The 20,638-nt window shown below is 55.7% G+C and overlaps 6 protein-coding genes across 6 annotated transcripts; 3 read left to right on the top strand and 3 right to left on the bottom strand.

Moving 5' to 3' along the window:
- The first annotated feature begins 1,020 nt into the window (after positions 1-1,020).
- DICSQDRAFT_132801 (uncharacterized protein) lies at positions 1,021-9,190 on the top strand. Its single transcript, XM_007361817.1, has 25 exons — positions 1,021-1,265; positions 1,394-1,488; positions 1,580-1,610; positions 1,674-1,818; positions 1,874-1,926; positions 1,981-2,148; positions 2,210-2,275; positions 2,338-2,378; positions 2,435-2,820; positions 2,886-3,071; positions 3,145-3,264; positions 3,324-4,639; positions 4,697-4,810; positions 4,870-4,995; positions 5,060-5,484; positions 5,551-5,732; positions 5,822-6,101; positions 6,172-7,085; positions 7,139-7,291; positions 7,346-8,200; positions 8,256-8,363; positions 8,416-8,512; positions 8,564-8,652; positions 8,701-9,030; positions 9,090-9,190. Exons 1-12 carry the CDS (start codon positions 1,026-1,028, stop codon positions 4,097-4,099), a joined length of 2,307 nt encoding a protein of 768 aa, XP_007361879.1. The 5' UTR covers positions 1,021-1,025; the 3' UTR covers positions 4,100-4,639; positions 4,697-4,810; positions 4,870-4,995; positions 5,060-5,484; positions 5,551-5,732; positions 5,822-6,101; positions 6,172-7,085; positions 7,139-7,291; positions 7,346-8,200; positions 8,256-8,363; positions 8,416-8,512; positions 8,564-8,652; positions 8,701-9,030; positions 9,090-9,190.
- Positions 9,191-10,191: 1,001 nt separating this feature from the next.
- Positions 10,192-11,325, top strand: DICSQDRAFT_124494 (uncharacterized protein; the record flags this gene model as incomplete). Its single annotated transcript, XM_007361818.1, has 5 exons — positions 10,192-10,352; positions 10,405-10,480; positions 10,536-10,574; positions 10,628-10,930; positions 10,981-11,325. The coding sequence occupies 5 exons, from the start codon at positions 10,192-10,194 to the stop codon at positions 11,323-11,325; spliced, it is 924 nt and encodes a 307-aa protein (XP_007361880.1).
- An 890-nt stretch (positions 11,326-12,215) lies between these two features.
- DICSQDRAFT_132803 (uncharacterized protein) lies at positions 12,216-13,339 on the bottom strand. The gene is made up of 5 exons (XM_007361819.1): positions 13,212-13,339; positions 13,037-13,153; positions 12,789-12,980; positions 12,636-12,734; positions 12,216-12,566 (listed from the first exon to the last, which is right to left on the bottom strand). Exons 1-5 carry the CDS (start codon positions 13,296-13,298, stop codon positions 12,279-12,281), a joined length of 783 nt encoding a protein of 260 aa, XP_007361881.1. The 5' UTR covers positions 13,299-13,339; the 3' UTR covers positions 12,216-12,278.
- Positions 13,340-13,623: 284 nt separating this feature from the next.
- On the bottom strand, positions 13,624-15,366 carry DICSQDRAFT_132806 (uncharacterized protein). The gene is made up of 6 exons (XM_007361820.1): positions 15,196-15,366; positions 14,647-15,142; positions 14,524-14,599; positions 14,435-14,473; positions 14,075-14,377; positions 13,624-14,021 (listed from the first exon to the last, which is right to left on the bottom strand). Exons 2-6 carry the CDS (start codon positions 14,871-14,873, stop codon positions 13,677-13,679), a joined length of 990 nt encoding a protein of 329 aa, XP_007361882.1. The 5' UTR covers positions 14,874-15,142; positions 15,196-15,366; the 3' UTR covers positions 13,624-13,676.
- A 1,449-nt stretch (positions 15,367-16,815) lies between these two features.
- DICSQDRAFT_50561 (uncharacterized protein) lies at positions 16,816-17,136 on the top strand (the record flags this gene model as incomplete). Its single annotated transcript, XM_007361821.1, has 1 exon — positions 16,816-17,136. A coding segment is annotated over one exon (321 nt), but the record flags the coding sequence as incomplete, so codon positions are not given.
- A 1,193-nt stretch (positions 17,137-18,329) lies between these two features.
- On the bottom strand, positions 18,330-20,327 carry DICSQDRAFT_159439 (protein serine/threonine phosphatase 2C). The gene is made up of 6 exons (XM_007361822.1): positions 20,213-20,327; positions 20,130-20,145; positions 19,872-20,073; positions 19,015-19,809; positions 18,759-18,958; positions 18,330-18,697 (listed from the first exon to the last, which is right to left on the bottom strand). Exons 1-5 carry the CDS (start codon positions 20,232-20,234, stop codon positions 18,785-18,787), a joined length of 1,209 nt encoding a protein of 402 aa, XP_007361884.1. The 5' UTR covers positions 20,235-20,327; the 3' UTR covers positions 18,330-18,697; positions 18,759-18,784.
- Between the last annotated feature and the right edge of the window lie 311 nt (positions 20,328-20,638).

Genomic DNA, 20,638 nt, shown 5'->3' on the forward strand with positions numbered 1-20,638 from the left:
AGCAGCAGCGCTGCGTGTCAGTCGGGGTGCCCTGGATGAGCAGAGAGAAGGACGACGGTCCCACGACAAACGCACGTTCCCGTTCGCCCCGGTGTGCACGATCAACACGGGAGGAGAGGGCTGCGCCGTGCGAGCGAGTGAAGCGCGATACCGGGGAACTGGTCGTGGTTAAGCCTAGCAGCTTGCCGGGACGTGGGACGATAACTTCAACTCGATGTTCTGTTGTGCCGCCTGCGCCAGACCCTGAGCTAGTGCACGCCGCGTGCTGTAGAGAGACGGACGTCAACGTCTGGAACCGCAGCTAGGGCAAGCGGGACGTCAGAGGTGAGCGACATGAGTACCGCAGGCGCGAGGGGTTGGCCAGCTGGAGCTAGAACCGGAGCTATTTGGGGCAGGGAGGTGGTGATGAGGCCGTCGACCGTCAGCTGGTGCGAGTGAATGCACGAGTGTGGGAGCTCGCTGCCGTCATGACCTCCGTTGCAGCATCGATGGGTAGGGCCACTTGATGAGAACAAGAACAGAAGACGGCCGGATGTTCTACGAACGACGGGGAGGGTCGCCTGCTGGACCTACCACTGACGTGGATACACCCTGAGTCCAGGTAACAAGGTTTGTCGTGGGTCCTAGCATGAAACATCTTAACATGCTGCGATTACCAGCGATGTCCAACTATACGAATGTTCGAGTGCGATGAAGTAATCAAAGCTCCAATTGCAGATACGTGAACTTTGGCTGGGGAATGAGGGGGTGCAGACAGAAGGTAACTCAAACGCCACAAGAAGAAGCGATGCTTGCAGTTCGACAGCGCCCGGCTGTCTTCACCACCGAGGGCCACGCCGGCCTTCCGGAAGCGGGCACAGACCGGATCGCTGCGAATCGACTCGCAGCGCCCAGGCCAGCTGACCATTTAGTTGAGGTTTTGATAAGGGGGGGTTAGATTAGCGGATAAGGGGGTCACAGGCCCAGGGACCGGCGTCCCGCCTTGCGTTGCGCCCCGTCTCCTCTCATCGTCCCCCATGTCGATGATGTCCCTCTCGCCCACGACGTCGACCTCCAATTACGACGACCAGCCCTCTGGAAAGCGCCGCCGCACCCACAGTTTCACCGTCGCACCCAACGGCGGCCCCCGGTCCGAAATGGCATCCCCCCAGGACCCGTCGTCGGGGCTAGGAATGTCGCCGCCCGCCACGCCCGCCCACATCCCGAAGCGGGGCGCGCGGGCCTGCACCAACTGTCGCAAGGGCAAGAACAGGTGCGAAGGCGAGGTCCGTACGCTCCGCTCCTCCCATCACCCGCCCCGCCCTCGGATGCTGACCCGTAGCCTCCCTCTCGCCCGTCCCGTCTGTCCGCCCATCCGCCCGGCCCGGGCCCTCTCCCGTCCTCGCCTCTCCAGGCCCCCTGTCGTCGCTGCCAGCTTAGCGGCGCCCAATGCGTCTTTGAGAAGCCAGAGAAGAAAAATGTCCAGGCCTTGTCCACAGCCAGCGTCGAGTGAGTGCTCTCCCCTTGTCTCCCCCGCCACCGAACCCCGCACCCCATGTGTCCGTTTCATGCTCACCCCACCACCTCCCTCTCCCCGCAGACGCCTCTCCCGCCTTGAGGGCCAGTATTTGGTGCGTGATCGCTCGCCCGCTCGAGGGCTGCTCATGTCGTTGACGTGGCCACCCTGCGCGCAGGTCATGCAGAGCCAGATGATCGGCATGCAGTCGTCCCTCGACCGCATCCTCTCCGCCATCCAGAGCCAGAGCCAGGCCATGGTCCACGTCCAGCCGCCCGCGTACGGTCCAGCGACGTCCTCGCGCGAAAGTCCCGGCATGTCAGGTTTGTTGGTTCCTCCTCTCCCTCGCTTCGTTGATTATAACCACTTCCCAAGTAGAGCCCGTGCCCCGGAACCGGACGTTCCCTCCGCTGCCCGGATTTGCCCCTCCGGTGCGTACTCCGTTCGTTCGAGCCCGTCCCGGCGGTGGCCTAACTCGTTTGAAGCCGCACAAGTATGCGACGTATGGGATCGTGCCCAGCACCGCGCCGTCGTCAGACGACGAATCCGAGGACACCCTTCCGCGTTCGTCGCTCAATGCCCCAATCGAAGCCCTGCAGGGTCTTGCCAACGCCGCCGCCGAGGCTGCCGCTGCACCCTCTGCGTCTCCCCCACGGCAAGTAGTTTCCGAGTGCATGGTACACCTGCTCACACTCTAACCGTGTGGCATTTTGCAGGATGAAGAAGCGCAAGCGGGCCGAACCGACGCCCCGCAACGCCTTCCCGCACGTCGTTGAAAAGGTGCACACTACTAACCATCTCTCAACTCAACCCCGAGTGTGCTGAAGCATATCAATCACTAGGGACTCGTCTCAGACACCGAGGCTCGGGAGCTGTATCATATGTACGTCTCCCCAACCACTTCCACCTTCCCCCTCCTCACCTCCGTCCCGCCCCCAGCTTCTTCTCCGGCTGCCACATCTTCATCCCCGTCTTCGACCCCTCGTACGACACCTACGACGGGCTCATGGAGCGCAGCCCGTGGACGTTCGACGCCATCCTTGCCGTGGCGGCGAAGATCCGGAGCGGGACCGGCCCGCTCATCCCCGCCTTCTACAAGTGCCTCGAGGAGGCGCAGGGCATCGCCCGCTCGTCCCTCTTCGGCCCGGTCGTGCGCAAGGAGGCCGTCCAGGGCATGCTCCTCCTCGCGGCGTGGAGCACCAACGGCTGGCTTCCCAGCGGGCACGCGATGCGCATGGCGCTCGACCTCGGCCTCCACCGCGCGCTCGAGAAGCTCGCGGACCACGGCGAGAAGAAGCGGAGCGAGGATGAGGAGCGAAACCTCGGTGCGTGGTTGCTACGCGAAAGGTTCTTGTGGGCTCGTGGGGCTGACGGTGTGGCATCTTCGCAGTCGTGTCGGCCCGCATCTGGCTGTGCTTGTACTGGTTCGACCACCAGATGAGCCTGGGCACCGGTCGGCCCATCGTCCTGCGCGACGAGAGCTCCATCCGGCACTGTCGCGTGCTGCTGTCGCATCCGATGGCGTCGCCCACGGACGTGCGGTTGATCTCTCAGGTGGAGTTGATCGCCCAGAAGAGTGCGTGGTTCCGGGCTTCTCAACTTTCGGACCGAGCAGGATGACTGATATCCAATTTTGTCGCGCCTTCTAGCTCAAATATACGAGACGCTGTCGCCGCTTAACGGACAGGTCAACCACAACACGTTGTCATTCATCAGGCGCGCGAACATCGCCCTCGACAAGTGGTGGGCAGACTGCGATGAGCTGCACAGTGAGTGGTGATGATCACGCCCATTCTGGCCCTCGCACGCTAACCCCTTCCTCGTGCAGGACAAACGATGGACGAGGAGGCCCTCCCGCGCAAGATCCTCGTCGGCGAGCTGCACTACGCGAAGCTCTGGCTCGTCTGCGTCGCTCTCCGCGGCGTCTCCTGGGACAAGATGCCCTTCGAGCAGCGCGAGCTCGCGTTCCAGGCCAAGGACGCCGCCTCGAACTGCCTCTCGAACCTGCTCGACTCGCCCACCTACCGCGCCGCGCTCCGCTACGCCGTGCACGACACGCTCGTCATGGCCGCCTTCTCCGGCCTCTTCCTGCTCAAGATGGCGAACCTCTTCCCCGCCGAGCTCGACCTCGGCGCGATCTCCGTCCAGGTCGAGCAGCTCGCCCAGCTCCTCTCCGACGTCGCCGCAGAGCGCTACGCCCTCACGCTCCGCATCATGCTCGCCAACCTCCGCCGCAAGGTAGGCCTCGCCGCCGCCGCCGCCGCTGCCGGCATGGGCGGCGGCCCCGGCCCGCAGAACGCCCACATGCCCACGACCACCGGCGGCCCCGGTGACGTGCCCCCCGGCATGCCCGGCGGCGGCGGCGGCGCACCGTTCATCGACCCGAGCATCGCGGGCCCCGCGCCGCCGTTCACGGTCGAGGAGGTCGGCCCGTGGGCGCACGACCAGCGGATGTTCAACCCGCAGGCGATCCCGCTCTGGCTGCAGGAGCAGAGCCTGACGGACCTCGGGCTGCCCGTGAACGGCTCGGACGGGATCTTCCTCCAGATGGGCGGCCAGAACGGGTGGATGGGCGACTTTCCGCAGATGCCGGAGGCGTGGTAGATGTAGTTCCCGCGGGGAGGGGAGGGGGAGAGAGGGTCTCTCCGCACCTCGCAGCCGCGATGCTGGAGACCCGTCGGCAGATGGAACAAAATCTTTTTCTGAGCGAGTGTCGCATGCGGCTCGTCCGACCTTTGTCCGCCGTTTTCCCTGCCAACTTTTGAAAAGTAGGTGTATGCTCCGTTAGGCGTAAGGTACTGTATACTATCGTTTCCACCGCTTGTCTACGTTCCGATTACGCTGTATTGTCTTGTGAACCTTCGCTGTGTGGCGTTACCGAAGTCGATTTGGCTCTTGTTCCTCTTGTTGTCGAGTCTAGCTTATCCCCTTCTCGTCCCATATCTGCAATTGAGCAGTTGTCGCATTCGGCCAGCGAGGCTAACGCACGTACGCTTGCAAGAATGTTGTTTCTATCAATTGGAAAGTGGGCGATGCGAATTCTCAGGATACATGCGAGGCAGCCGAAACATATATAGATAGTGCGATGCGTGGTGGAGTCCGTCACTCCTCGTCCTCGTCCTCGCTCTCTTGCTCCTGCAGGAACTAACAAAAGGACCCAAAGTAAGCACTCGTCGAAGACAAGTCGGGAAGGTAGCTTACCTTGACAAGGGACTGAGTGGCCTGGAGGAAGTGCTGCCGGCCCTGCGGCTTGGAGCCCTTCTGGTGCCAGTAGATGATAGCCTGATCAGAAATACAATCCTTACTATACAGAACCTGGTGGGTACGATGTCAGCCACCGAAGTGCGGCAAGGCACAGCCATGCGGGAGCTGACCTTTAGTATTTGAGGGAACGCCTTCATGATGCGCGTGTCTTCGTAACTGTACACTTGTACAGTATTGATGAGAGCGACTTCGGTCTTCGGCCCATTGCAGAACGGCTCGAGTATATCAGTAAAGCTCTGCGCACCGTCGATCCTTCGGTCAGCCGCCAGGCAGGTGCACAGAATAGAACAAGACGCGTACAGTGATCTCTCTCAACGCAAGCGCCTCGTTCTGGTCCTGGCGTGCGCTCCACTCGATGCTCGAGATGAGACCCTGCCAAATGCAGGACACAAGCTCGGCCTCGGGCAGGGGCTGCTCCTCCTGCTTTGTCTTGATCGCGATCACGATATCCCCGTGCGAGTTGCCGTTGGCCAGCATCTCCTTGAGCTGCTTGATGACCTCGTCCTTGAGGGACGCGAACTGGCGCTTCGTCCACCACTCGGCGACCTGGGGGAGCCCCGCCTTCCGGAAGTGCTCATCGAGCGCCTTGTCGTCACGCTTGTTGGGCGGGAAGAAGAGGATGAGGTCCTTGATGCCGCCGCGCTTGAGCGTGCCCGCGAGGTGCTCCATGGACTGCATGCTCAGGTACGCGCGGAAGACGAGCGTGATGACGTTCGCCGACAGGTCTGGCAGGGAACGAGTCGGTCGTCAGGCTTAAAGTACATACAACGGAAGCGAGTTAGAGGACGCACCGTTCTTGACGAGATGATCCTTCGTCAGACTCTGCAGGCAGCTCGCGCTCGCAAGGCCCTGGGCCAGGAAAAGGCCGATAGCAACGGCTATCTTCTCCCTCTGGGCTTCTGGCAGGCGGTTCAGGTATTGCAACAAGTTCGGCAGCGTGCTCTCTTCAAGAGGCCGCTGTAGGTACTTGTATCTACGCAGCCACACCGTCGGCGTTCGCTCACGACACCAGATACCGGAAGCGGACGAGGGGGCGGGGGAAGCGAGTGAGGGGCCACTCACCTGCGGATTAGTTTGTTGAGGACCTCGACATATTGCTTCACGTCTGCCACCTCCACAGGCTCTTTGGCGTTGAGGAGTGAGAACGGCGAGAGCGGTGCGCCATCCTCGACATACTGGCCGCCGGGCTGGAGGAGGCCACCGACGAGGAGAATCTCGAAGAGGGCATCTGCATACTTCAGGAACTCGAGGGTGGAACCAGCTTGGACCAATTTATTCGTGACAGCGTCAAAATCGGTGGGCGGGACGTTCTCAAGATGCTTGAGGAGCTGGTCTCGGAAGACTGTGGGCAAGACCGTGCCTATGAGCACCCTGCTGGAGGCGGAGGGGGTGTATGCTGTGCTTGTGCTTACCGTTGGGTTCGTGTTTGGCTGAGGCCTTGACGGCACGTTTCCTGGCTTTGAGACGGACCCCCTGCAGCGAAGGCTTTGCAGCAGCTGATTGCTGAGACATCCACAGGTTTCGATGTCCTAGGGTCGAAAGATGTGGAAGAGAAGGGAGAAAAGGACAGCTCGCTATGTCCTCAAAACCTTCGGCGGCTCCCTTGATCAAGCTTGATCTCATCGCTCTCCCGTTTAGGCAACTCCCGTTACCAGTTCCTCCTGATCTTCTTGTCTCTCTGCCACCGACTGGCACCGCATCCTGCACGTAATGAGTCTCTGTCTTACAAGAGGTCTCCAAACTCCAACAACATCTAACGTAACATGGCAGTGCTCGAGAACTTCCTTGGGCGTGGGCGCACAACCACCGAAGCCACCACGCTCGCACACGACCCACTCCGAGAAGGCGGCCTCCCGCCATCTTCAGGAGTCTTGTCTGTAGCCTTTATCTCCATGTGGCGCAAAACCCGCTCTAGACGTTCCCGGCCGTCGCCCCCGTATTTGGACTGATCTGTGGCTATGGCAGTTGTTCCACCACCGGCCTCTACCATCTCCGCCGCGTCACATATGCGCAGGAAGTCTTCCAATCGGGCCATCGCTACTCGTTCTAGACCGTCAAATGATCGCCAGTCGTCTTCTGGGAGTTCCAGCATGTGGCTGAGAGGGATGACCTTTTTCGTCCATTCCCCAATATCTCTTCGCGTTCCGCTAGCCTTGTTGACATGACGAGAGATCTCTAGGATGTGTTTGCTGCGTTGCAGACGGAGACGAATAGCTTCCCTGTCGTCACCGCCCTCGGCTTCTTCCGAGGGCATGTGGATCTCCACGTCTCCAGGCGGACCGTTCGCCATGAGCGTGCACTTTGCGTCTTCGGCGAAGTGAACGAGCTGTGTAGCGGAGGTTGGAGAAAGAAGTCGTCAATGTCAGTAAATATGCTAACCTTGGGGACACGAGCATTCAACTGGTTGACGATTTTCATCGCATCCTCATATTGCTTTGCGTACTCAGGAGGTAGCTGTTTCGAGGTGTAGATCGCAACGGGCTCCGCAAGACAGCATGGAGTGCTCAAATGAGGAGCGTCATAGACTTCGACCTGCCAGACTCACATTTAGTATTCTAGAGCCTGGAGAGTCATAAACTGGCGTACCATATCACCGTCCGAGCTGATCATGAGTACTTGCTTTCCATCATATCCCTTTCTACGCTCGCCTTCCCGGAAGTCGACCAGTAGAGCCTTCGAAGGCAGGACGACTAATTGCCCGCGCGACACCTTGTGTGTTTGGGATTTCAATCGACGAGTGCTGAACCGGGCGATATTGACAGAGCCGTTTCCGCGGTGGGAGACCGCGGTGGAGCTCGTCGCTTGAGAGACGATTCTGTGCATAGGGAGCTTTGTGTGATGAGAGGATGGAACGAGTTGATTGGATAGAGGCGCCCCAGTAGCAAGATGTAATTTAGTAGAACCGCAAGGATCAGACAATACGCGCTTCAGCTCAGTCCGAGGCGATGCGGGCACGCCGCTAGCCCCTAAGCCACGAGCCTGGTTCTCCGCAAGACTGGCAATAGATGAGACACTAGGCGTGCCAGAGTCAGTCGTGAGAGCAGGTGTAGGCGGCCTCGAGTCCTCGTTGTACAAGTGAGCAAGTGGAGAGTTCGCAGGAGCCGACGCTGTCCGTCGAGGAGGTGGCACTAAACTGGTATCGTCTTGCGGGTCGTCTTGGAAGAAATTTGTGATATCCTCTAAAGGAGCTCGTTTGAACTTGAAAGCAAGCTGCCGTTTGTTGTCCGTCATGGGGCGGAGTCGTGCAGGGTCTGTCGACAGGAGGGCCGGATATCGCTGAGATGATAGATGGCTAGGTTCGTAGGGTTTCAGAACATCCTTGCCAGAGTTGTCGTCGCACCCATGTCTGACACGTTCTGTAGTAAGCGGGTGTGTGATAAGGGAAGGCTTGAAGAAGGGATGGGTAAATATTCGATGAAGGGGCATACGATCCTCAGGAACCTGATGATTTCTGTAGTCAAATTATAGTGCTGCAGAATCCGCGGAACGGCCTTACCTTCTGCAGGAGACCGGCGATGAGGTCTACAACTTCATACGATGCACCATCGGGAAGCATATACCTGGCGCAGCATATGTTGTCGAAAACCTCCGCGGGAGTCGGGGCCTGCTGCGTGGTTCCAGTATGGAGATATGCGTAACATGCAATCGTCACGTACATGGAACGCCGGTTGCCCGGTGAGACAAGTCACTAACACGGCACCAACTGACCAGAGGTCCGTTGTAAAGCGATAGGGCAGCCCGGAAAGGATTTCCCTGCGCCAGGCAGTGAGTATATGCGCGGCAACAAAGCTCCATCTGACTTACGGGGACACGTAGTTTGGTGAGCCGCAGAAAGCGGTCTCCGTTGCGTCCGGCCGTGGCAGTCGGATTGCGGAGTTGAGTCCGGATAGTTTCTGAGACATAGTGAGATCTACAGTCTTCCCCGCAATTACATTACTCACCAGTCGGTAGTTCCCAGTGATGAGAACGTTGCTTGGCTTGATATCGCGATGCACAACACGTTCCTTCTTGAGGTAGAGCAAGGCGTCGACAAGAGTCCTGGCCACCCCTCGCAACTCCTCTTCCGTGAGAGCTTGAGGATCCCTCGCATGCAAGAAGTCGGCCAAATTGCCATTCTCACAGAGCTCTAGGACGTGATAATACCCGGATGGTGCGACAAAGGAGGATATAAGGGTGACAATGGTAGGATGGCATAGGGCAGAGTGAATTGAGGCAGCAGATACAAGATCCTTGGCGGAACGAGAGGTATCGCGGTGAGTTTCGTATGATATCTGAATCAGATAACATCGCATGGACATCAATGTGACTATGACAGTGCTAGCGGACCCACTTTCTTCACTGCGACAAACCTGTTACGCATACGGCCGCGTTTGCACACAGCGCGGAAAACCTGAGATATTGATCCTGAAGCTAGTTGGGCTTGCAATACGTAATGCTGCCAAAGCCTTCAATGGTGAGAAATGTTCTTTGACTTTGAAACTTCCAACTCACATGGAGACCATCCGTGGGCTGGGGGGACGCCTTGTCGGAATCGACGCTCATGGTATCGCTCATGAGGCTGAATAACCAGGTTTCGGGAAGGCGAGGTATGAATGTGGTAGTGCTGAAGCAAGATCAGCTATATGTCATAGAGCTCAGGTTAGGCCATGGTTGAACATGATCGGGTTGACGCGTCCAATTGGTGAAGGGAGACGTATAGTAGCCACGTGTGCCCCACTTGTCACGCGTCTTGTCAGACGAGCATGCGAGCGACGCCGGGTCGTGACGCCGGGTCGTGACGCCGGCAGGTCCTTTGCTACATCTTCCCTCCTAGATGACCGGTACCGGTGAAAGTGCGTAGCTGAACGCGCATGAACAGTTGAAATGGGGGCTAATTAGTATCACATGACCGTGGTGAAGTTGACATACGGCTGATGGCTTCGACAACACCTTTGTTAGCGACTCTCCATACGCCACCAATAATAATGATATACTGAAGCTCACATCATCGACCATTGGCATACATGGCGCAGGACCCGGGTCATCGATACACTGCGTTTGAGCCTCAGATTCCGGACGTGAGATCTTTTGTTTGCGTTACGTAGTGGCCGAGTTCTCATCCTGTCTGAATGTCTAGATCCCCTCGGTGGTTGAGTTTGTCTCGACAACATCCTTCTGGGAGGCTGCCAGGCCATGGCTCTCTCGCAGAGGAATAGAACTATATGAGAAACCCCCTCAGGAGAATCCTGCAAAGTTCCGGAGAACCTGGTGGACACCCTCCGTTAGCACACCTGCGTCGCTACCTTTTGCTCGGTGCGTGATCGACGCACCGAACACACAGAAAGTTTTTGATTATATGGTAAGCCCTCGAAAGCAATCTGACGCGATACGAATTTACACTACCCTTTCAGATCAAATTAGCATGTGGTCAGGACTCCGTAGGCAGAGACGTTATGTTGAAGCTCGTCGACAAGAACAGTCCGGAATACAGCATTTTTCAGTGTCTTATGCAGCAACAGGACTTGTTTACCGACCCGAGCACGTTCCCATGTGTTCTTCCTCCTCTTGCCATCCTCGATACCCCTCATCAGTATTCCATTGTCACGATGCCCACGTCAGTTGTCGCCGGACCGGCCGATCTGCTACTTATTGACGAGCGGCGATAGGTGGGGAAGCCCCTTCTACATCGAAGAGTTCCAAACGATGCGTGAAGTCTTGCACTTCATGAAATGTTTGCTTCAGGTATGCCGAGACCTGTCGTACTTGATTGCCTTCTTAACACCCCCTATCGTACTAGGGCCTTGTCTTCCTGCATGCGAATCGCATAGCGCACCGAGTGAGTCGTGTTCAAATGTTCCGTGAATGCTATGCCCACTCACGCATAACTAGGACATCTTCGAGTATAATGTCGTCGTGAATTGTTACAGGCTTGACCGAGATATGGATCGTCTGTCTGAAGACTTGGTTGATCATCGAAGACGACCAGACGTTCTATATGCTCTCATGGACTATGACCAGTCTATATACCTCCCACAAGTCACTTCGTTGGAGCACTGCCGTCGCCCTGCCCAAGAAGCGTGGGCAGGCGCCGACATGTACCGGCCAGACGACGTTTGTGTCGGCGAACCGACATACAACCCTTTTGCGTACGACGTTGCCATGTTGGGTAATCTATTCCGAGTCAACTTCTCAGTAAGTCGGTCCCGTTCACACAGTGCCAATACTGATCCGTGTCTTTGCAGAGGGCGGTTCCACTCATGCCGGCGTTGCCAGCATTGTTTGACAAGATGACAACTCACATCGTCTCACAGAGGTTCACTGCGGAGGAAGCACTCAAATTCTTGAATGACTCGGCGATGGATGTCCCCCAGGACGCGCTCGAGGCACCCTTGGAGTTGGGCATGGAGTACGGTGCCATGTTTGACTCCGAAGTGTACTGGTCGAGACTACCTCCAGGGCTCCAAGCCAGCTGGACGGATTACAGGGCTCCCCCGTTACCTCGCTCCTTTTGGATTCTGAATTGGTTGATTCAGATCCCCATCTTTCGCCGGGTCATAGTTCCCGGTCGTCGCTTCTTGGGAATATAGATGCTATATGTACCTTCATCACTGGTTCGGCGGAGCTTGGAGCCGGAAATTGGCCTCCGATGGTTCTGTCGGTAGTGCCACTCTTCAGACCCACATATACACGTGTACGTCGAACGCCCGCACCGCAGCTACCGAATATCATCAGATAGACGTGGATGTGCGCCCGAGAAGCTGCAGGATGGCGTGCCGCCCACGAAAGCTCTTTCGGTTATCCTATCTCTTGGTACAGTCCTACCGCTTTGTTCCGAGTGACTCCCATTCATCCGTTTCAGTGACTACACAGCGGCAAGTGCAACAAATTCCCCTCATCAATTAATGCGCCCGCGGTGACTAATCTATAAGAGCTAGTGTTTCGGTCGGGCGGTACCGGTGCTGTACCCTATTCACGACTTCTGCCTCATAATGCTGGGAATTTGCGGGCCAATAATAAAGGGATAGTGAGTGCCAGATGGATATGTCTCCTATCTAAGACATCTTTGGATTCGATCGAAGTTCCTGGCCGCCCTACGTTACCAAGGAGAGGACGAGGTGACCAGGATTCCACTGTCGCATGACTGTGGTGAAGTTGACCTACCGTGCTTCCACGTTCAATTACTCTCCCTTTCGCCACCGATGGTGTACTGTACTGACCTCGCCATACCCACCAACAGTGGGGAGCAGGTGACTCGAATGTTCGAGATCTCGCGTCCTGAGAGGACGTTCCCAATGTGACACCTTGTTCACGTCGTCCACAACCCCTTCAAGTCGGTGGTTGAGTTTGTCTCGATAACATCCTCCTGGGAGGCTGCTAGGCCATGGCTCTCTCGCAGAGGATTAGAACTATAAGAGATGTCCCCTGAGAACCTGGTGGACACCTGTGTGCCCGGAAGCGAACCCTTGCCTGATGTATACTTCACCAAGTACGATTTGGCAAAAACATTGTTGGAATACGCAGATACATTTTCGCAAATTGACTATTTCTTAAGCATCTGAACGTCCTCCGTCTGACTCGCGCCATGTTCGCGCAAGGCTTCGGGAAGCTCCACCGCGGATTTAATGTGAGGCGTCGTGTCCAGAACTCTGCTCAAATTCCCATGGACTATGTCGAGTTCCTCCTGAGAGAGCGATTCGAAACAACTGGAGTGCCTGCCATGGGCGCAGGTCCTGGTGGTCCACTCCTCAGCAAATCTGATGTAGACGCTCACAGTGTAGTATATGCTTTCAACATTGAACAACGTCGAGGCTTTGTCGCTGTCACGACCCTGCATATCGAGATATGTTAACGGAAGAAGGACTCAGGGAGGCAGCTACAACATGTACAATGTACGCACACTCTTAGAACTCGGACCAGTGATGGTAACCGCAGTGCCCTGCTTGACGTTAAGTGTCTGGTTCCTCCACTGCACCTGCATGGGTTCGGTCAAGTATACCTGCCATTTTCCTTGTCAGCTAACACGCTATAAGCAATTTCTGCTCTCACATACCACGCTGTTCGCCTCATATGACCCACGGGCCTTATACGTGCCCGGTCTACCCGGCACCGTGAGGGTCGTATGCAGCTTACGATGGGCAACTGGCTTTAATGCAGCTACGTGATATCTCCACCGGATGCAGCGCTTTTGGAAGCGATATAGGGCGTCGTCGTCATTGGGAACCCAATTGCCCGTCAGGCCAGACTGGATGTAGGTATTGATAAGGGAATCGTGCATGACACAACAACCGATATACGTACAGCAGACGGAGATATATAGCTGCGCTTCACATCGTAGATTTGGACAATGTCTCCGGGGGCGAAGCCATCAATTGCCGTGAAGTGTGCGGCTAACTTAACCCACGGCAGCTGAGATGGCTGTAGACATGATGAGCTAGAGCACAACAATACAGATGAGTTGTCGATAGCCACTAACCTTGAATGTCAGAGCGCTTTCGTCCAAGTCAAAATTGCTCCCCGCAGGGAGCGGAGTGCGCACGTTATGGCGTGCAGCGGTGTTCATGGTCAACCGAGGATATGCAGGACAGACTGAGGACGAGGGCTCGACTGTGTTGGAAGAGCCGCAGACCTGGCGCAGCCTTTATAGCCTGCCCAGAGATAGAGTCTCCCTTCTCACCACCACATCCTCTAGATCTGGCGGCACGCGATGAGTCACTGAAGCTCCCAGAAGGGAAGGAGTCCAACACCACCTGTTTCGGTCCGCCGCTGCTTCTCACGATGTTTTGAATATCTTGATAGTGTTATTGCAGATTTCTTGTCCTGCAATAACACAAGGTTCCATGTGGGAATGTGAACGGCTAACTGATCATGTGGGCTTATGATGGCAGAATGAATCAAATTCTAGCGTACTAGGAAACCGAGTACAGGAGACGTCGAGGGTCTAGACATTGAGTATCCGGCGAAGACCCCGGATAATCCTCCACCCCATCTCAGTTTCAACTACCCAGGCTAAGAGCTGTTGACCCCAGGATCTGGGCGGCACCCGATACAATTGCCACCGCTGACGATCTTGTGGAGCAAGAAGAGACCAGTACACATCTGGGTCCCACAACTGCTCAAAGCCTGTGGATAGAGCCAGAGGATGCGCAAGTAAATCGTCTGGTAGTCGAGAGAGGTTCTCGTCGTAGAAGGATAAAGCTTCAGCAGCGGTGAAGCGCTCGTTGATGACATGCGTCGTCATCCTGGAAAAGAGAGGTGCCAATTGCGGCACCACTGGTATGGCATCCTGTATAGACCTCGTCATGTCACGGGGCGAGGAAGAATCGAGAGAAAACTCACAGTAAAGTGGTGCAAAAACAAATTTCCCAAGCATGCAACATCGTATGCGAACGGATTGTATTCCGGTTGTGCGAGAGAGATATCATGCGGATGATATTCGAGGGAACCGCGGTTCCCTTCCCAAGCTGGTCTACGCGCGTCCCTTAGAGAAACGTCTTTTGGCAGTTGGATGGCGAGATCGTAGTCGAAAAAGCAGAAGGCCACGTCAGGAGAAGTCACGTGCTCCTTGACGATGACTATCGACTGGGTTTCTTCTAACTCAGGGCAGTAGCCATCAACTAAGACGTTAGTCTGTCGGATATCCTACGAATGAAATGGTTTTCGGGGATCTATAGACATTGAACAAACTTCACCACTTACTCGGTGAGCTATCCGATGACTATGTAAATACGACAGGCCCTGAGAGCTGCTTCAGAACTCGAAGCCGTAGAGAGAAATGGTGGACACACCGTCAGGAGGCACCGGATGAAGATCAACATAAGGCGCACAGAATCAAACGATCGCACCCGGAAGCCAGTGCCCCACCTGTTCTAGTTAGCTCTTAGGCGTGAAGAAGGGTTACACTGACTCACAGTGGCATGACTATGAAGGAGAAGTGATAGGGAGAGTCAATAACTGCCACCGCAGGAAGCACGTAAGGAAACGGCGCTTGTGAATTGGTGCTCGATTGCTCAAGAAGGTATTTGTTGATTTGGTGTTCGGCGGACCCTCTGATTGTTAACTTTATGCAGACATCACGACCGGCGAGATCTTGCCCGAATCCGAATTTAGACTGCGGGGATTGCTGGTTGGTCATCATCATCGATACAGCAGGAAAACAAAACGCATCACCCGTACACCCCTCCCGAGTGGTGTGGTTGTACCAGAATCCAGCCGAGTGGCGAAGGGATATGAAGCAGAATTTGTCACAGGAGGCGGATACCACCGTTCTGACAGGATGTTCTCGCTCACAATCCGCAGATCATACAGAGATACCCCATGTGCGCGGAGCCAGCCTCTGTAGCCCTCCCAGAAGATCACCCATTCCTCGGGCGATAGGTTGTCTGACTCCAATTGTTCCTCGGAGATCTGCCCGAAAGTTCACAATTTAAACCCAGCATTATGAATACAGCGATGCTTACGTTCGGAAGCAACTTTTCAACATGCGATATCTTGACTGTTCCAGAGTTGCGGTCGTTTCTAGACATGATGCCTTAATTTGAGAGTGGCACGAAGAGGTATTGTCCGAGAGATGTCGTCTAGTCCGTGCCAGTAATCAGACTGCAAGCCTTCAAGGACGTTCAGTGTTGACGTTGAAATAACGACCGCGTGGACGTTCATAGCGCCCAGAGGCGGAGCCATCAAACCGTTTATTCGCACGCATCAACGCGGTTGAGACCATGAGCGTCTGGCAACGTTGTTTGTTGCCACTGTAGCAGAATAGATGACGAATTCACGCCGTACGCCTCTGCTTTGCGCTCATGCCTTCGATATGGCTGAAGGATTCTGACTACTCGGCAGCCGAGAAGTTAGAGGAGCAGCTTCCGAACGTGAGTACCGTTCGGCGGTTTATGTTAGCTTTGGTTTTATCAATAACGACATCTTGAGCAGATCACTGAGGAGCAATGGCAAACAGAGCTGCCTGCCTAAGTGGCCGATAGCCTTCTGGCGAGGGTACAGAATCCGGCTCCGTGCCCACGGTATCTTCCTGTACGATCTCCGGATAGTGAGCGAGTTTGTACCGTCGGAACAATGGTATCCGCCTCAGTCGACAACACCTTCTCAATTTCCCCTTGCCACTCGGCTGGATGTCGTCTCCACCACGCCATTAGCGAGGAGCGTGCGGGTGAGGGTTTGTGACACTGCCTCGTACCGTTGTGTTCACAAGTTCGCGATCTGGCAGTACAGATTCGGTTTCGGACAAGACCTCGTTGGCCGTGATGTTTGCATCAAGCTAACGATCTAAGGGTCTGCCGAGCATCAAAATAATCGCTATCTCCTCGAACAGTTCAGTTCATCCACAAATGCGCCGCTCTCTAACGTTCTTCCTCCTGTGGCGGTCCTTGATTCCCCGTATCATTTCTCTTTCGTAGTGATGCCGATGTGAGTCCCAGCAATTCCTCTGTACGTCATGGACGCCGACCGTTGTAGATGGAGTAATGCCTTCGTAGTGGGATCATTTGACTCCGTGCGTCTCGTGATAACCTTCACCCGGTGTCTTTTGACGGTACGTCCCACTCATTCTCAATTGCATCTGCTTCTGACGCGGCTTTCAGGGGCTGTCATCCTTGCACGACCATCGAATTGCTCACCGGGTGAGTTTCAATGCCTTCTCATGGTAGCACAAGGCCATTACTCAAAATATTTCAGGACATCCGGGAGGACAACACCTTAGTCAATGGGTACTGCCCCGAACTGGAAAGATTCGAATCCAAGGCCATTGTCGGAAAGCATTTGCACTCTCCCGATGTGGCCTTCAGCTTCTTCGATTACGACCTTGCCATACAACTACCAGGCAACGTGTCAGTAAAGGACTCACGTCGACCAGCTTGGGAAGGCAACCGTGGCTCCCCGCAATTTCATCCACTGCATGACATTTGTTTCGCACAGCCGGAGTACAATCCGTTCGCATTCGACGTCGCATGCTTAGGCAATATGTTTTTGTACCACTTCACCGTGAGTATCCCTCGACGTTTCCCTGTCCAGGGGCGTAAGAATGATGATGGTGTATCGGATAGGATGCCATAAAGGTGGTGCCCGAATTGGCACCTCTCTTCGCCAGAATGACAACTCATATCGCCTCCCAGCGCTTCAACGCCGCTGAGGCTTTGTCCTTCTACAACGAATTCCTGTCTCGATTGCCAGACGACTTGCTTGCGCATCCTCTGACTCTGTCTGCAGGCTTTGAGCCCTTGTGCAACCCGGATGTCTACTGGTCTCTTCTCTCACCAGAAGATCGTGGGCGGTGGCACGCTTTTCGAGTCCCTCCCAGACCCTGGAGCCATTGGGTGTTAGGCTGGATAGCGGAGACGGACCTGGGGTGGAAGATCCTGCGAGCTGTGCGTCGGATGTTGAATCTCTAGTCCATCCTTCTCCTGTGTTTGCTTCGTACATGGGTTAAATCGTCTCGATTTCTTGGTTTCTGAAATGTATATTCCGTTGGAAGGCGACGCGTGGCCTTCCATCGCATCGAAGGGTCCCGATCCTCGATCGTTGTGTTTTCCTGTCGAGGCTGGTATCAGGTGCTAGTCACGATATATTCGCAATGGGATGCGAGTGCGACCACCTTCATCATGGCTCATGATGTCCTCGTGGACGTATTGGATACTGTCCCAGGGCGAAGGCAGGTGCGTACTTGCATCACGGTAACCATCCATGTAGTGGCGGCGCCATCCAATTCAAGCTGTCCCACGAAGTAGGTACATATATAGTGCCACATGACCGTGGTGAAGTTGCGCACGGGAAATCGCTTATTAAGGCTTCGGTGACACCTCTATATGGCCCCCTCATTCTCGTCTCTCCTACTCTCATCGGCAGCGTCACATAGACGCAGCAAATTCTCGCATGTTCAGAAGGTGTGTTGAGCATGAAGTGTGCGGTTTGCGCTGACTCCTCATCAAGACGCGTCAAGGATCAGTCACTGATCACCTCCACTTGCACTGCGATAGCATTACTCGCCACGACAGGTGGTTCGAGTCCCTGGTTGTGGCGTGCCCATATGCTGACTCCTAGGATGGAGATATGCACCAGCAAGAATACTGCAGTGCATTCCTGACATCGTTTGGAAACTCCAGATCTCCCTTCGAACCGAAGCACCGCGTGTTGCGCAACAAGGCCTCTTCTTTTGCTCGTCGAGTTGATCGCCTCCGATAGCTCATCGTAGACGATCGACTCTACGAGCGAAGAAAGCAGTCCAAACCTACAAACCCACCGAACATCATGATGAGCAAGGCCAGGTGCGATGCGACCTTGAGGATCTTCGAACGCTATCAGCCCAGAGGGTGAGAAGACAGCGCGACAGTGATCTCAAGGGGGACGTGTGCCACTGTCGGAGGGAGAGGTAGAACATCAAATGGGTTCCTGATTGATAACGTGATACAGACGGAAGTAGATTCGAAGTCGCGGTCGCCCTGGCGCGGTGCCTGCAGCCTTCTCTCGTCTTATTCGAGATCATCCTTCGCGGGACTTCCGATCTTTTAATCCTGCAAAGATGCCAACGCTCGGCGAACAATACTCACCGATTCGTGAAGTTGCGTCGCCGACTTCAGGGAAGGACGAGGCTACGACTATCAATTGTAGGAAGTAGGGTAAGTTACCATGCCTGTCCATAATGTATATGATACAGATGTACTTGTACGGCCTGTTCGATGTTCGACATGAATGACAAGAAATCGAGGACGTATAGACGAGTGGAATGGCGCGTGCACATGATAAGACCCTAAGGAAGTGAAACAGGGGCTGCGAGACCGTGGTGACGAGCGACTACAAGGGGGGAGCAGGAAGCAACGATGCTGACATCACACGACGGATGCTACGAGGACTCGTGCGGGGTCGGGTGTGATGTACGTCGCGTCTGCATCTATGACGAGCGATGACGACTTGGGCGGTAGGTTGTGCAGAAATCGACGAGAGTACTTCCGAAACCTTAAGTGATGCGCAACAGCACCGTTAGCTAGGCATTTCGTGTGGAAGCAATATAGCGTACCCATGCATGAGTCGGAAGAGCCACCGTCAATCCGCACGGACGCTCTCAGGGGGGTCTCGGAACCGGACGACGAGGACAGTCACGTTGTCCGTCGAGTAGTTCTTGTAAGCGTGATCAAGCAGCTCCTCCGCCGCTTGCCGCGGATCTGCAATCGCGCGCACGAGGTTGACGGCCCCCTGGTCGTTCACCACGTCCCACAACTAGAGGGGGCAGATCAGTACACATGCAGACAGCATGACGGAGGAAGCGGACTGACGCCATCACATGCCAAGATCAGGAACTCGTCCTGCTCGCTAAGCTCCGTCTCAGTGGTGTACGGAGAGCCAACCACGAACTCCTTCATCGATGAGTCTCCGAGACTGCGCGTAACGTTGAGTACGCCATTGACACGCCCACTCATAACGAAACCACCGGCGTCGGTGATGCGCTTCGCCTCCTGCTTGTCCGATCCCTTGTGGTCGTACGTCAACCGTACTGCCTTGCCCGCGCGACAGAGCACTCCACGAGCGTCGCCCGCATTCGCGCAATACAGCACCCGCCGTAGGTTCTCCGGAGGCATGACGATCTTCTCCTGAACAGGCGACGGGCTGTTCGGCGAGTCTGGGTGACCCGGGGCGGAGGTAGAAGAGGTAGAGCGACGATGATGAGCGACGCCACCCAAGCTCTTGATAGCATGCAGGAGCTTACTTGTCGTGCCCTTCGACTTCGAGTCCTTGTCGCTACTGCTGGGCCCGTGGACATTATCATTAGGGTGGGAGTCGGTATCGTCGTCTGGGGTTTCGTCTCGATCGTGGTCCACCAAAGCCGTTGGGTCGGCCGCTGATGCGGGGAGCGGCGGAGCGACGAGGTCAAAGTCGGGCGGAAGGAAAGCCTGGCTACCGTTCTCATCCTCGAGTCGGAGGAACGCGGTCACAACCGTACAGCCGGAGTGCATCTTCCCATCCGACTCCTCCGACAACCTCGAGAGGTTCATGTCGACGTTGTGGAACGTCTGGTTGAGCACATCGGGGATGGTCGCAGACCTGTCTCTCCGCAGCGCGTGCAAGAGGCACTAAGGAGCAGAGTAGACGAGTGGGCGGTTGTGGAGTAGAAAAGGGAGTGAGAATGCCGTACCAGAGCAAAGTTCTGCCCGCACCATTGTGCGGCCTGCTTCCCTGCGTGACCATCGAAAATCGCAAAGAACCCTTGACCGCGGACTCCGCCGAAGGGAACGACGATAGAATGTGCATCTTCCATGGAACGCCGGGGTCCCTTGGAATCGGTTACAGCACACTTGAAGGACAGACGCGGCGAAAGTGCTGCATCGTCGGAGACCCTGGATATGATGCTTGTGTGAGATGGCTGCGCACGGCATGTTGGATGTAAACTCACTGGGATGAGGCCTGGGCTAGCGGAGCGAGATCGCCACAATCAGACCACAGTCGGAACATTGCTCATATTTTGGTAGAACTCACAGGATCCAGCCGCTGAAGCCATGTATTTATGATAAGAAGAAGTGAAGCAGGTAGTAGGTGAATGAATGGGTGGCTGAGAGGAGGCAGTTGCGGGGGGCGGAGGCACGGAAGGTCGTTAGAGTGATTGGAGCGGACTCGGCATTACCCACGGCGGTCGCCTGCCTTGTCTCATAATGGGCGCCTAACTCCATCGTCATCGCTCGGCACCAGGGTTAGGGTCCAGACACAATTATGCGGAACGTGCCCGTTTGAACGTCTCAGGAATGACATCTGGAGGAAGGAGGCAACCCAGGTCATCAGGTCTAGATCCCTCCTGCGTTGAGGAGTTAGGTTCGGAAGGACCTACACATATAGTATTCACGGGCCTCGAACGACGAAGGTAGACGAAGTAAGTAGCCGGACTACGTCCGGTGATTGCCATAGACT

The sequence above is a fragment of the Dichomitus squalens genome (genome assembly GCF_000275845.1).
Source record: "Dichomitus squalens LYAD-421 SS1 unplaced genomic scaffold DICSQscaffold_3, whole genome shotgun sequence".
Classification (NCBI taxonomy): domain Eukaryota; kingdom Fungi; phylum Basidiomycota; class Agaricomycetes; order Polyporales; family Polyporaceae; genus Dichomitus; species Dichomitus squalens.